The following is a 16,589-nucleotide window of genomic DNA, read 5'->3' on the forward strand; positions in this document are numbered from 1 at the left end:
GATGCTAATATTGGCATATAATGGCACACGTGGGTGCCAAGTTTTTCACGGGAATGCAAAAGTTCAAAAACCAGCAAAACATGATTTTCGGACAAATTGGAGTGTATTGGGTGCGTTCGTGGCAAAAACTCACTTCGTGATTCGCGCGGCGAACTTTCGTCAATTAATGCCAATATTGGCATATATTGGCACACGTTGGTGCGAAGTTTTTCACCGGAATGCAAAAGTTCAAAAACAACCAAAACATGATTTTTGGACATATTGGACTGTATTGTGTGCGTTCGTGGCAAAAAATCACTTCGTGATTCGCGCGGCGAACTTTTGTCAATTAATGCCAATATTAGGACACGTGGGAGCGAAGTTTTTCACCGGAATGCAAAAGTTCAAAAACCACAAAAACATGATTTTAAGACATATTGGAGTGTATTGGGTGCGTTCGTGGCAAAAAATCACTTCGAGATTCGCGCGGCGAACTTTTGTCAATTAATGCCAATATAAGCATATATTGGCACACGTGGGTGCGATGTTTTTCAACGGAATGCAAAAGTTCAAAAACCATAAAAACATGATTTTAAGACATATTGGAGTGTATTGGGTACGTTCGTGGCAAAAACTCACTTCGTGATTCGCGAGGCGAACTTTTGTCAATTAATGCCAATATTGGTATATATCGGCACACGTTGGTGCGAAGTTTTTCACCGGAATGCAAAAGTTCAAGAACCACCAAAACATGATTTTTGGACATATTGGACTGTATTGGGTGCGTTCGTGGCAAAAAATCACTTCGTGATTCGCGCGGTGAAATTTTGTCAATTAATGCCAATATTGGTACAAAAACATGATTTTAAGACATATTGGAGTGTATTGGGTGCGTTCGTGGCAAAAAATCACTTCGAGATTCGCGCGGCGAACTTTTGTCAATTAATGCCAATATTGGCATATATTGGCACACGTTGGTGCGAAGTTTTTCACCGGAATACAAAAGTTCAAAAACCACCAAAACATGATTTTTGGACATATTGGACTGTATTGGGTGCGTTCGTGGCAAAAAATAACTTCGTGATTCACGCGGCGAACTTTTGTCAATTAATGCCAATATTGGCATATATTGGTGCACGTGGGTGTGAAATTTTTTTACCGGAATGCAAAAGTTCAAAAACCACAAAAACATGATTTTAAGACATATTGGAGTGTATTGGGTGCGTTTGTGGCAAAAAATCACTTCGTGATTCGCGCGGTGAACTTTTGTCAATTAATGCCAATATTGGCATATATGGGCACACGTTGGTGCGAAGTTTTTCACCGGAATGCAAAAGTTCAAAAACCACCAAAACATGATTTTTGGACATATTGGAGTGTATTGTGTGCGTTCGTGGCAAAAAATCACTTCGTGATTCGCGCGGCGAACTTTTGTCAATTAATGCCAATATTGGCATATATTGGCATATATTGGCACATGTTGGTGCGAAGTTTTTCACCGGAATGCAAAAGTTCAAAAACCCCCCAAAACATGATTTTTGGGCATATTGGAGTGTATTGGGTGCGTTCGTGGCAAAAAATCACTTCGTGATTCGCGCGTGATGTGACTATGGCTACTATGGAGACGACCATTGCTCACATCATGAATCAAAAGGAAGACATCAAGATCAAGTCCTCCATGTGCTGCAATCTGATTCGGCCACGTGCTACATTGCTGACTTCGAACGGCCGCCAAATCTACATACGTGCTCCGTTTTGGGCCCGTGAGTACTTGATGGAAAGCCCTCGAAGTCCTCCTTCCAACGGATCCAGCCTCATCTCGGAAATCTATCTCGTTTGGCCGCAATCACAGAAGCAACGTGCTGCGTCTCCTGTATTGGGCCAATGGGCTTGTAACTTTGTTTTGGACCCTGGCCTATTTGGGGCCCATGTGGGGTGCGCCCCAATCTGGTGGAGCACGACCCTTGGACCCTCTTGGTCGTCCTCCCACCTCTATAAATAGTTAGGTACCCCTTCAGGGTTTCTTGGGTTTTGTTAGATTAAAGTTTAGCCATTGCTACTTGCTTGCAACGCGCGTGTCGGCTAGACCGTCCGTCTGCTTGTTCTTTGGAACCCCAACTTATCATTTGTTTTAAATTCCTATTTGCAATATCAGATTGCTTTTATCTTGTTCTTGCTTGTTTCTTCAATTTGCTTGCAAGAATAGGGTTGATCTGCACCGGCAAGATCAACAACCCACGGAGAGGTGTATCGATCGCTAAGCCGCAACACAACGTCTCGTACGGTTGTAGTCGGACCGTCAACGTTTCTCCCAAATCGTAGTTATCACAACTCACCGAAAGAACGGGCCAACAACAGCCTTGAGTGTCGAGAGGAACTCAGGGTTCATCAGCGCGGCGAACTTTTGTCAATTAATGCCAATATTGGCATCTATTGGCACACGCTGGTGCGAAGTTTTTCACCGGAATACAAAAGTTCAAAAACCACCAAAACATGATTTTTGGACATATTGGAGTGTATTGGGTGCGTTCGTGGCAAAAAATCACTTCGTGATTCGCGCGGCGAACTTTTGTCAATTAATGCCAATATTGGCATATATTGGCACACGTTGGTGCGAAGTTTTTCACCGGAATACAAAAGTTCAAAAACCACCAAAACATGATTTTTGGACATATTGGAGTGTATTGGGTGCGTTCGTGGCAAAAACTCTCTTCGTGATTCGCGCAGCGAACTTTTGTCAATTAATGCCAATATTAGGTCACGTGGGAGCGAAGTTTTTCACCGGAATGCAAAAGTTCAAAAACAACAAAAACATGATTTTAAGACATATTGGAGTGTATTGGGTGCGTTTGTGGCAAAAAATCACTTCGTGAATCGCGCGGCGAACTTTTGTCAATTAATGCCAATATTAGGTCACGTGGGAGCGAAGTTTTTCACCGGAATGCAAAAGTTCAAAAACAACAAAAACATGATTTTAAGACATATTGGAGTGTATTGGGTGCGTTTGTGGCAAAAAATCACTTCGTGAATCGCGCGGCGAACTTTTGTCAATTAATGCCAATATTAGGTCACGTGGGAGCGAAGTTTTTCACCGGAATGCAAAAGTTCAAAAACAACAAAACATGATTTTAAGACATATTGGAGTGTATTGGGTGCGTTCGTGGCAAAAAATCACTTCGAGATTCGCGCGGCGAACTTTTGTCAATTAATGCCAATATTGGCATATATTGGTGCACGTGGGTGTGAAATTTTTCACCGGAATGCAAAAGTTCAAAAACCATAAAAACATGATTTTAAGACATATTGGAGGGTATTGGGTGCGTTCGTGGCAAAAAATCACTCCGTGATTCGCGCGGCGAACTTTTGTCAATTAATGCCAATATTGGCATACATTGGAACACGTTGGTGCGAAGTTTTTCACCGGAATGCAAAAGTTCAAAAACCACCAAAACATGATTTTCGGACATATTGGAGTGTATTGGGTGCGTTCGTGGCAAAAAATCACTCCGTGATTCGCGCGGCGAACTTTTGTCAATTAATGCCAATATTGGTATATATTGGCACACGTTGGTGCGAAGTTTTTCACCGGAATGCAAAAGTTCAAAAACTATGAAAACATGATTTTAAGACATATTGGAGTGTATTGGGTACGTTCGTGGAAAAAACTCACTTCATGATTCGCGAGGCGAACTTTTGTCAATTAATGCCAATATTGGTATATATCGGCACACGTTGGTGCGAAGTTTTTCACCGGAATGCAAAAGTTCAAAAACCACCAAACATGATTTTAAGACATATTGGAGTGTATTGGGTGCGTTCGTGGCAAAAACTCACTTCGTGATTCGCGCGGCATATATTGGCATATATTGGTGCACGTGGGTGTCAAATTTTTCACCGGAATGCAAAAGTTCAAAAACCACAAAAACATGGTTTTAAGACATATTGGAGTGTATTGGGTGCGTTCGTGGCAAAAAATCACTCCGTGATTCGCGCGGCGAACTTTTGTCAATTAATGCCAATATTGGCATATATTGGCACACGTTGGTGCGATGTTTTTCACCGGAATGCAAAAGTTCAAAAACCATAAAAACATGACTTTAAGACATATTGGAGTGTATTGGGTACGTTCGTGGGAAAAACTCACTTCGTGATTCGCGAGGCGAACTTTTGTCAATTAATGCCAATATTGGTATATATCTGCACACGTTGGTGCGATGTTTTTCACCGGATTGCAAAAGTTCAAAAACCATAAAAACATGATTTTAAGACATATTGGAGTGTATTGGGTGCGTTCGTGGTAAAAAATCACTTGGTGATTCGCGCGGCGAACTTTTGTCAATTAATGCCAATATTGCAACACGTGGGAGCGAAGTTTTTCACCGGAATGCAAAAGTTCAAAAACCACCAAAACATGATTTTTGGACATATTGGACTGTATTGGGTGCGTTCGTGGCAAAAACTCACTTCGTGATTCGCGCGGCGAACTTTTGTCAATTAATGCCAATATTGGCATATATTGGTTCACGTGGGTGTGAAATTTTTCACCGGAATGCAAAAGTTCAAAAACCACAAAAACATGATTTTAAGACATATTGGAGTGTATTGGGTGCATTCGTGGCAAAAACTCACTTCGTGATTCGCGAGGCGAACTTTTGTCAATTAATGCCAATATTGGTATATATCGGCACACGTGGGTGCGATGTTTTTCACCGGAATGCAAAAGTTAAAAAACCACCAAAACATGATTTTTGGACATATTGGACTGTATTGTGTGCGTTCGTGGCAAAAAATCTCTTCGTGATTCGCGCGGCGAACTTTTGTCAATTAATGCCAATATTGGCATATATTGGCACACGTGGGTGCGATGTTTTTCACCGGAATGCAAAAGCTCAAAAACCATAAAAACATGATTTTAAGACATATTGGAGTGTATTGGGTGCGTTCGTGGCAAAAAATCACTTCGTGATTCGCGCGGCGAACTTTTGTCAATTAATGCCAATATTGCAACACGTGGGAGCGAAGTTTTTCACCGGAATGCAAAAGTTTAAAAACCACCAAAACATCATTTTTGGACATATTGGAGTGTATTGGGTTCGTTTGTGGCAAAAAATCACTTCGTGATTCGCGCGGCGAACTTTTGTCAATTAATGCCAATATTGGCACACGTGGGTGCGATGTTTTTCACCGGAATGCAAAAGTTTAAAAAACACCAAAACATGTTGAGTTTGCTTATAATCGTTCACAACATTCTACTACTAAGAAGTGCCCTTTTGAGATTGTTTATGGCCTTCTACCCCGTGCTCCAACTGATCTTTTGCCCCTCCCAACTTCAGAGAGAGTGAACTTTGATGCAAAAATATCGCGCTGAATTGATGTTAAAACTGCATGAGACCACTAAGGAGAACATAGAGCGCATGAATATTAAGTATAAACTTGCTGGGAGCAAAGGAAAGAAACATGTTGCTTTTGAACCTGGTGATTTGGTTTGGTTGCATTTGAGAAAGAATAGGTTCCCTAATTTGAGAAAATCTAAGTTGCTACCTAGAGCTGATGGTCCTTTCAAAGTGCTACAAAAGATTAATGACAATGCATACAAGCTTGAGCTACCTGCCGATTTTGGGGTTAGCCCCATGTTTAACATTGCAGATTTAAAGCCATATTTGGGAGAAGAAGATGAGTTAGAGTCGAGGACGACTCAAATGCAAGAAGGGGAGGATGATGAGGACATCCCTTCCAACGATACAACCACGCCTATTGCACAGCAAGGACCAATGACTAGAGCTCGAGCTCGTGAACTTAATTATCAGGTAAAGTCATTCCTAGCTAATCATACAAGTTCTTCTCAGAATTGGGTGCTACTAAATGGTTGTTATGATCTACTTGTTGTTAGGAATATGGGAGAGGAACCAAATCGCAAGCAGCACTAGTAGCGCTGATTTGATGAAGTCAATGCTCTTCACTCCGGAGGGCAAACGGGGCAAATGAGTACTTGTTGGAAAGATCTCGTCGTCTACTTTCAGCTATGTGTGGCCTCACCATCAAGTTTGACCCAGGCTGCTCAGAATGACGAAAATAGTTCTTTACATCAGAAACTTGGGCTTGGGCCTTGTATCATTACAGCCCATTAGGGGTCCACAAAACCTAGGGTTTGCTCCCACCTCCTCTCCTGGTCATTCCTCCACCTATATAAACTCCTAGCAGCCACCATTTTGCACTTTGGGTTTTGTTTTGATGTAAGTTTAGCTGCAGCTACTTCCTTGTACTCGCGTGTGTCGGCTAGACCACCCGGATACTTGTATTCAGAACCCCATTTTGGTTTGTTTAAGTTTCATCATTTGACAAGTGCCGTGAGCTGTTTCCTTGTCAACTTGTTCTTGCTTGTTCTTCGATTGCTTGCAGGTTCAAGGTTGTTCTTGGCACGGCAAGAACAGCAACAACGTGGAGTCGGTGTACCGGTTGCTAAGGCGCAGCACCCCTGTGGTAGTTGTAGTCGGACCGCCAACGTCGTATCCTTCCCCAAATCGAAGTTTATCCTCCTCTCATCGAAAGATCGGGAACCCCCGTTGCTGCATCAAGTGGTATCAGAGCTCAAGTTGCTCGGTGAGAGATTTTATCACTTCTTTGTTTTTACCTACAGCCCAAAAGAAAAACCACTAAAATAGGTCAGACCCGAAATCACCAAAACATGTTGAGCCCTTGCTGTTCTACTTAGTCTTTGCTTGCTGAGTTTTCGATTGCATCGATTGGTTGAGTTGCTGGTTCTAGTAATTTAGTCCTTTAGAGTTTCGAGTTCTGCTCACGATTTCGTCACCGCAAACACTTCCACCATCACTTCATTTATCTTCATCCCGCTGCCACCATCACCACCATATTCACCACGAAATCCACCTCCAACCCCACCAAATTTCGTCCACCACAACCAGCAGCACCCTCATCACCACATCAGCCACCCCCAAATGCATTTATTGCTGCCTCCACCAACAGCCAACCCTTTTGCAACTTTTTGAAGTGAATCAGCCCTTCCCAAGAAAGCATTTAAGTGCTCTCACTTTTGACTTGTTGGCTGAATCATGTAACTAGCCAACCAACCCATCATTACTTCTTGTTTTGATTTGTTGGCTGAAGCTTGTGAAATTTCGAAAATGTTTGAGAAAAGGTTATTTTGCTAAGGCTTGTTTTGACTTGTTGGCTGAAGCTTTGAGCTTGCTGTACAAAAAAAAAAAAAGAAAGAAAACAAAAAAAAAGAAAGAAAAAAAATCAGAAGTGAAGAGAAGAAAAAAAAAGGAAGGGAAGAGAGGAAGTTGTTGTTGTTGCTGTTTTGTTTGTGTTATTTTCGTGCTATTTTGAGTGGCTACGCTTGTGACTAGGCTCACGTCTCTAAAGGGTTTTGCCTAGGACCAGCACAATACCATCGTTGAATGATTATTCAACTTGCTTTGATTAATGTGGTTCTAGCTGTAACTTGATATTACTTGCAGCCACCTATAGCTCCACAAATTTTTATCTACTATATCACAGGATCGTGCTTGTTGTCGGCTCCGGTACTACTAACCGTTGTTGCTGTTCTTGCTGTTTGCCAACGCCTTTTACATAACAAAGTAAGAACATGTAAGAACTCGTTTGCACAAGTTTGGTAGAAGTGGAGATGGACAACACCTAGCTCCAATAGTTGATAGGACATATTTCTTGTGAATTGTTTCTTCCCATTAACCATGACAGGAGGATCGGGGGAGCACCCTCAACATTCACCACGTACGAGGGGTATCATACAACATTTTGAGCGCCAAGTGAGGGAGCATGCTGAAGGCCTTGATGAGGATGTTAGGGTTGCCAATGATCGTCTTGGTCAATTGGAGGCTGCTCAAATTGACACCAACTCCAAGCTTTCCTCATTGGAGAGGTCCCTTGTGGCTGTGAACACTTCTCTTGCAGGTATCTTGAATACGTTGGAGAGAATGGGCCAAGATGGTCATGATGGATCGGCTAGGCACAACCACAATGGCCATGATGCTAATAGCAGCATCGCAGCAAGGGAAGAACTGGAGTACGCTGCTGACACTGAGCATGATGAGGAGGTACTTGGTCGTCCACAAAGACAACAGCGCCGGCAGCGCCATGGCATGGGCGCTCCACCACGGCGGGAGGTACGTGATAATGATGATTCTTTAGGCAAGATCAAGTTTACCATTCCTTGCTTTGATGGAAAATATGACCCTGATGCATATCTTACTTGGGAGTTAGCCATTGATCAGAAATTTGCTTGCCATGATTTTCCTGAGAATAAACGTGTTAGGGCTGCTACTAGTGAGTTCACTGATTTTGCATCCATTTGGTGGAGTGAATTTGTTCGTTCCAATCCAAATAACACTCCCCAAACCTGGGATGCAATGAAAAGAGTCATGCGAGCTAGATTTGTTCCTTCATATCATGCACGTGATTTGCTGCACAAATTGCAACAACTTAGACAGGGAAACAAATCTGTAGAGGAGTATTATCAAGCTTTGCAAACAGGAATGCTTCGTTGTGGATTGGTAGAAAATGATGATGCTGGTATGGCTAGATTCATGGGTGGGCTGAACCGAGAAATTCAGGACATTCTAGCCTACAAAGAATATAATTCAATTAATCGTTTGTTTCATCTTGCTTGTAAAGCTGAAAGGGAAGTACAGGGACGAAGAGCTAGCTTCAGGACTAACATTTCTGCAGGTTGTGCTAGCTCTTGGACATCTTCCAACGCTGCTGCACCGTCAACTCGAGCAGCAGCACCATCGTCCTCAAGCAACAAGCTGCGTCCCTCTACAACAAACTCTACACCACGCCCGAGTGAACCAACAAGAGGGGTTGCTGCTACACCTTCCAAGAGCTCATCATCAGTAGCTTCATCAGGAAGGACAAGAGATATTCAGTGCCTACGCTGCAAGGGCTATGGTCACGTGCGCAAGGACTGCCCAAGCACTCGTGTAATGATCGTGAGAGCTGATGGTGGGTACTCCTCCGCTAGTGATTTAGATGAAGAAACCTATGCTTTGCTTGCAACTAACAATGCAGGGGAAGGTGACGCGCCCCACCAAGATGAGGAACACATTAGGGCTGAAGCTGCAGAGCACTATGAGAGCCTCGTGGTGCAGCGAGTGCTAAGCGCACAAATGGAAAGGGCTGAACAGAATCAGCGCCACACCTTGTTTCAAACCAAGTGTGTGATCAAGGAACGCTCTTGCCGCGTGATCATAGATGGAGGAAGCTGCAATAATTTGGCTAGTGCTGAAATGGTGGAGAAACTTGCATTGAGCACACAGCCACATCCGCAGCCCTACTATATTCAATGGCTTAATAGCAGCGGCAAGGTAAAGGTAACACGATTGGTAAGAGTACATTTTGCCACTGGTTCTTATCATGATTCAATCAACTGTGATGTTGTGCCTATGCAAGCATGTTCTATGTTATTAGGTAGGCCATGGCAGTTTGATAAAGATTCTTTACACTTTGGCAAATCCAATCAATACTCTTTTGTGCATAATGGAAAAAAACTTGTGTTACATCCTATGTCTCCTGAAGTTATTTTAAAGGATGAACTTGCTAGAGCTAGCAAACAAAAAAATCAGGAGCATACTAGGAGTGAGCATCTTATTGCGGCTAATGAACTTGAGAAGCATAAGAAGAAACCCACCAACTCTGTTCAAAATAATAAAAATGAGATTAAGCTGAAGGGATCTTGTTTCATTGCAACAAAATCAGATTTGGATGAAGTTGACACTGACACTGTTGTTTGCTATGCTTTGGTTTGCAAAGAAACCTTATTTCCAATTGAGGATACTCCTATTTCTTTGCCTCCTCCGGTCACTAACCTTTTGCAGGAGTATGCTGATATTTTCCCAAAGGAGGTTCCACCGGGGCTGCCACCAATTCGAGGGATTGAGCACCAAATTGACCTCATTCCTGGGGCCTCTCTGCCAAACCGTGCGCCATACAGGACCAACCCGGAGGAAACAAAGGAGATTCAGCGTCAAGTGCAAGAGTTACTCGACAAGGGGTATGTACGTGAGTCTCTTAGTCCTTGTTCTGTCCCCGTGCTTTTAGTTCGTAAGAAAGATGGCTCATGGCGCATGTGTGTGGATTGTAGAGCAATTAACAACATCACAATCAGATATCGTCATCCTATCCCTAGGCTAGATGATATGCTTGATGAATTGAGTGGTTCACTTGTGTTCTCTAAAATTGATTTGCGTAGTGGTTACCACCAGATTCGCATGAAGTTAGGAGATGAATGGAAAACAGCTTTTAAAACTAAATTCGGCCTATATGAGTGGTTAGTCATGCCCTTTGGTCTCACTAATGCACCCAGTACTTTCATGAGATTAATGAATGAAGTTTTACGTGCTTTCATTGGCAGATTTGTGGTGGTATATTTTGATGACATTCTCATATATAGCAGATCAATAGAGGATCATCATGGTCATTTGCGTGCTGTTTTTGATGCTCTACGAGATGCACGTTTATTTGGTAACCTTGAGAAGTGCACATTTTGCACAGATCGAGTCTCTTTTCTTGGCTATGTTGTGACTCCGCAGGGAATTGAAGTAGATCAAGCCAAGGTTGAAGCCATACATAGCTGGCCGGTTCCAACAACGATCACACAAGTGAGAAGCTTTCTAGGACTTGCTGGGTTCTACCGCCGCTTTGTGAAGGATTTTAGCACCATTGCAGCCCCATTACATGAGCTTACCAAGAGAAATGTCACATTCACTTGGGCTGCAACACAAAGGAATGCATTCGACACTTTGAAAGATAAGTTAACACACGCTCCTTTACTCCAACTTCCTGATTTCAACAAAACTTTTGAGCTTGAATGTGATGCTAGTGGGATTGGATTGGGTGGTGTGTTGTTACAAGAAGGCAAACCTGTAGCATATTTCAGCGAGAAATTGAGTGGGCCTAGTTTGAATTATTCTACTTATGATAAGGAATTGTTTGCTCTAGTGCGAACATTGGAAACATGGCAGCATTATTTATGGCCCAAAGAATTTGTTATACACTCTGATCATGAATCTTTGAAACACATTCAAAGTCAAGCAAAACTTAACCGTAGGCATGCTAAATGGGTTGAATTTATTGAATCTTTTCCATATGTCATCAAACATAAGAAGGGAAAAGAAAATGTCATTGCTGATGCTTTGTCTAGACGTTACGCAATGCTATCCCAACTTGACTTCAAAATTTTTGGCTTAGAAACAATAAAAGAGCAGTATGCGCACGATGATGATTTTAAAGATGTGTTGTTGAATTGCAAGGAGGGAAGGACTTGGAACAAATTCGTTCTCACCAATGGGTTTGTGTTCAGAGCTAATAAGTTATGCATTCCAGCTAGCTCCGTGCGTATGCTATTATTGCAGGAAGCGCATGGTGGAGGGCTGATGGGACACTTTGGTGTGAAGAAGACGGAGGATATCCTTGCTGATCATTTCTTTTGGCATATATTGGCATATATTGGCACACGTGGATGCGATGTTTTTCACCGGATTGCAAAAGTTCAAAAAGCACCGAAACATGATTTTTTGACATATTGGAGTGTATTGGGTGCGTTCGTGGCAAAAAATCACTTCGTGATTCGCGCGGTGAACTTTTGTTAATTGATGCCAATATTGGCACACATGGGTGCGATGTTTTCGACCGGAATGAAAAAGTTCAAAAAGCACCAAAACATGATTTTTGGACATATTGGAGTGTATTGGGTGCGTTCGTGGCAAAAAAATCACTTAGTGATTCGTGCTGCGATCTTTTGTCAATTAATGCAATATTGGCAAAAAAAACATGATTTTTGAACATATTGGAGTGCATTGGGTGCGTTCATCGCAAAAAATCACTGCGTGATTCGTGCGGCGAACTTTTGTCAATTAATGCCAATATTGGTGTATATTGGCACACATGGGTGCGATGTTTTTGACCGGAATGAAAAAGTTCAAAAAGAAGCAAAACATGATTTTTGGAAATATTGGTGTGTATTGCGTGCGTTCGTGGCAAAAAGTGACTTCGTGATTCGCGCGGTGAACTATTGTCAATTAATGCCAATATTGGCATATATTGTCACACGTGGGTGCGATGTTTTTGACAGGAAAGAAAAAGTTCAAAAAGCACCAAAACATGATTTTTGAACATGTTGGAGTGCATTGGGTCCGTTCGTGGCAAAAAAAAAAAACACTTGGTCATTCGCGCTGCGTTCTTTTGTCAATTAATGCCAATATTGGCATATATTGGCCCACGTAGTTGCGATGCTTTTGACCAGAATGAAAAAGTTGAAAAAGGACCAAAACAAGATTTTTGGACATATTGGAGTGTATTGGGTGCGTCCGTGGCAAGAAAAACACTTCGTGATTCGGTCGGCGAACTGTTGTTAATTAATGCCAATATTGGGATATATTGGCACACGTGGGTGATATGTTTTTCACGGGAATGAAAAAGTTCAAAAAGCACCAAAACATGATTTTTGGACATATTGGAGTGTATTGGGTGCGTTCGAGGCAAAAAAATCACTTAGTGATTCGCGCTGCGATCTTTTGTCAATTAATGCAATATTGGCAAAAAAACATGATTTTTGAACATATTGGAGTGCATTGGGTGCGTTCATCGCAAAAAATCACTGCGTGATTCATGCGGCGAACTTTTGTCAATTAATGCCAATATTGGTATATATTGGCACACATGGGTGCGATGTTTTTGACGGGAATGAAAAAGTTCAAAACGAAGCAAAACATGATTTTTGGAAATATTGGTGTGTATTGCGTGCGTTCGTGGCAAAAAGTGACTTCGTGATTCGCGCGGTGAACTATTGTCAATTAATGCCAATATTGGCATATATTGTCACACGTGGGTGCGATGTTTTTGACAGGAAAGAAAAAGTTCAAAAAACACCAAAACATGATTTTTGAACATGTTGGAGTGGATTGGGTCCGTTCGTGGCAAAAAAAAAAACACTTGGCGATTCGCGCTGCGATCTTTTGTCAATTAATGCCAATATTGGCATATATTGGCCCACGTAGTTGCGATGCTTTTGACCAGAATGAAAAAGTTGAAAAAGCACCAACAAAGATTTTTGGACATATTGGAGTGTATTGGGTGCGTCCGTGGCAAGAAAAACACTTCGTGATTCGCTCGGTGAACTGTTGTTAATTAATGCCAATATTGGGATATATTGGCACACGTGCGTGATTCATGCGGCGAACTTTCGTCAATTAATGCCAATATTGGTGTATATTGGCACACATGGGTGCGATGTTTTTGACGGGAATGAAAAAGTTCAAATAGAAGCAAAACATGATTTTTGGAAATATTGGTGTGTATTGCGTGCGTTCGTGGCAAAAAGTGACTTCGTGATTCGCGCTGTGAACTATTGTCAATTAATGCAATATTGGCATATATTGGCACACGTGGGTGCGAAGTTTTTCACCGGAATGCAAAAGTTCAAAAACCACGAAAACGTGATTTTTGGACATATTGGAGTGTATTGGATGCGTTTGTGGCAAGAACTCACTTCGTAATTCGCACGGCGAACTTTTGTCAATTAATACCAATATTGGCATATATTGGCACACGTGGGTGCGATGTTTTTCACCGGAATGCAAAAGTTCAAAAACCACAAAAACATGATTTTTGGACATATTGGAGTGTATTGGGTACGCTCGTGGTAAAAACTCTCTTCGTGATTTGCGCGGCGATCTTTCGTCAATTAGTGCCAATAATGGCACACGTGGGTGTGTAGTTTTTCACCGGAATGCAAAAGTTCAAAAACCACAAAAACAAGGTTTTTGGACATATTGGAGTGTATTGGATGCGTTTGTGGCAAGAACTCACTTCGTGATTCGCGCGGCGAACTTTTGTCAATTAATGCCAATATTGGCATATATTGGCACACGTGGGTGCGAAGTTTTTCACTGGAATGCAAAAGTTCAGAAACCACCAAAACATGATTTTCGGATATATTGGAGTGTATTGGTGCGTTCGTGGCAAAAACTCACTTCGTGGTTTGCGCGGCGAACTTTTGTCAATTAATGCCAATAATGGCACACGTGGGTGTGTAGTTTTTCACCGGAATGCAAAAGTTCAAAAACCACCAAAACATGATTTTTGGTCATATTGGAGTGTATTGGGTGCTTTCGTGGCAAAAACTCACTTCGTGATTCGCGCGGCGAACTTTTGTCAATTAATGCCCATATTAGCACACGTGGGTGTGAAGTTTTTCATCGGAATGCAAAAGTTCAAAAACCACCAAAACATGATTTTTGGACATATTGGAGTGTATTGGGTGCGTTCGTGGCAAAAACTCACTTCGTGATTCGCGCGGCGAAATTTTGTCAATTAATGCCAATATTGGCATATATTGGCATACGTGGGTGTGAAGTTTTTCACCGGAATGCAAAAGTTCAAAAACCACCAAAACATAATTTTTAGACATATTGGAGTTTATTGGGTGCGTTTGTGGCAAAAACTCACTTCGTGATTCGCGCGGCGAAATTTTGTCAATTAATGCCAATATTGGCATATATTGGCGTACGTGGGTGTGAAGTTTTTCATCGGAATGCAAAAGTTCAAAAACCACCAAAACATGATTTTTGGACATATTGGAGTGTATTGAGTGCGTTCGTGGCAAAAACTCACTACGTGATTCGCGCGGTGAATTTTTGTCAATTAATGCCAATAGTGGCACACGTGGGTGCGAAGTTTTTCACCGGAATTCAAAAGTTCAAAAACTACCAAAACATGATTTTTGGACATACTGGAGTGTATTTTGCGCGTTCGTGGCAAAAACTCACTTCGTGACTCGCGCGCGAACTTTTGTCAATTAATGCCAATATTGGCACACGTGGGTGTGAAGTTTTTCACCGGAATGCAAAACTTCAAAAACCACAAAAACATGATATTTGGACATATTGGAGTGTATTGGGTGCGTTCGTGGCAAAAACTCACTTCGTGATTCGCACGGCGAACTTTTGTCAATTAATGCCAATATTGGCACACGTGAGTGCGAAGTTTTTCACCGGAATGCAAAAGTTCAAAAACCACCAAAACATGATTTTTGGTCATATTGGAGTGTATTGGGTGCGTTCGTGGCAAAAACTCACTTCGTGATTCGTGCGGCGAAATTTTGTCAATTAATGCCAATATTGGCATATATTGGCACACGTGGGTGCGAAGTTTTTCAGCGGAATGCAAAAGTTCAAAAACCACCAAAACATAATATTTAGACATATTGAGTGTATTGGGTGCGTTCGTAGCAAAAACTTACTTCGTGATTCGCGCGGCGAAATTTTGTCAATTAATGCCAATATTGGCATATATTGGTATACGTGGGTGTGAAGTTTTTCACCGGAATGCAAAAGTTCAAAAACCACCAAAACATGATTTTTAGACATATTGGAGTGTATTGGGTGCGTTCATGGCAAAAACTCACTTCGTGATTCGCGCGGCGAACTTTTGTCAATTAATGCCAATATTGGCATATATTGGAACACGTTGGTGTGAAATTTTTCACCGGAATGCAAAAGTTCAAAAACCACCAAAACATGATTTTTAGACATATTGGAGTGTATTGGGTGCGTTCGTGGTAAAAACTCACTTCGTGATTCGCGCGGCGAACTTTTGTCAATTAATGCCAATATTGGCACACGTGAGTGCGAAGTTTTTCACCGGAATGCAAAAGTTTAAAAACCACCAAAACATGATTTTTGGACATATTGGAGTGTATTGGGTGCGTTCGTGGAAAAAAATCACATCGTGATTCGTGCGTGATGCGATCCCGCTAGGGTTTGTGGCCCGATCTTTCGATGAGAGGTAAGGGATAACTCGATTGGATGAAGACGACGTTCACGGCCCGACTACAACTATCCAAAGACGCTGCGCCTTAGCAACCGATACACCGTCTGGAATGGTCGCCGCGAACTTGTGGTGCGCGTCAACCCGGCCATGAGGGCACTCGTCCTGCAAGCAATCGAAGAACAAGCAAGAACAAGTAGAGAACAAGCACTGAAATTGCTAGATAAAGATGAAAGTTTCACTATCAAACTCAATATGGTGGGGTTCCGATTACAGGCAGACGGGCGGTTTAGCCAACACGCGCGCTGCGAGCCGGTAGCAAGTAGCTATCTCTATCATCAAAACCCGAATGTTCTTGGCGGCGACTAGAGGTATAAGAAGAGGGGAAGAACGACCATAGGGTCGTGCTCCAACCCTAGGACGCGCCCCTAATGGGCCCAACTTGGATACACAGCCTATTGGACCAAAAGAGGTGACGCAGCACCATGGACAGAAAACAGTCGGGAGTAAAATGACAATTGCGGCCTCTCCAGAACAGATATGGACATGTGGCTGGATCCATTTGAAACTAGACTTGATAAGCTTTCCATGAAGTACTGGCACGCCCAAATCGGAGTTCGCTTGAAGTCGTGGCGGCCGTCAGAAGTTGGCGCTGCCCTGCAGTCCGAATCCACCCCGCGCGAATCCTCTTCCCTTTGGATCCTCTCCATCGTTCCTGAGTAAAACACGAGTGCACGCGTCTCCGGGGTATAAAGACGAGGAATATGAACTCAAGAAAGAACTCACCTGATAATTTAGTTGACGTG

The 16,589-nt window shown here is 42.4% G+C and overlaps 1 protein-coding gene and 1 long non-coding RNA gene across 2 annotated transcripts; both read left to right on the forward strand.

Moving 5' to 3' along the window:
* The first annotated feature begins 5,224 nt into the window (after window positions 1-5,224).
* On the forward strand, window positions 5,225-6,321 carry LOC136356320 (uncharacterized). The gene is made up of 2 exons (XR_010741034.1): window positions 5,225-5,786; window positions 5,870-6,321. It is a non-coding gene; the product is annotated as an uncharacterized lncRNA (long non-coding RNA).
* Window positions 6,322-6,638: 317 nt separating this feature from the next.
* Window positions 6,639-10,711, forward strand: LOC136356318 (uncharacterized). Its single transcript, XM_066310062.1, has 2 exons — window positions 6,639-10,009; window positions 10,548-10,711. The coding sequence occupies exons 1-2, from the start codon at window positions 7,692-7,694 to the stop codon at window positions 10,558-10,560; spliced, it is 2,331 nt and encodes a 776-aa protein (XP_066166159.1). The 5' UTR covers window positions 6,639-7,691; the 3' UTR covers window positions 10,561-10,711.
* Window positions 10,712-16,589: the final 5,878 nt, after the last annotated feature.

The sequence above is a fragment of the Oryza sativa genome, chromosome 4 (genome assembly GCF_034140825.1).
Source record: "Oryza sativa Japonica Group chromosome 4, ASM3414082v1".
Classification (NCBI taxonomy): Eukaryota; Viridiplantae; Streptophyta; class Magnoliopsida; order Poales; family Poaceae; genus Oryza; species Oryza sativa.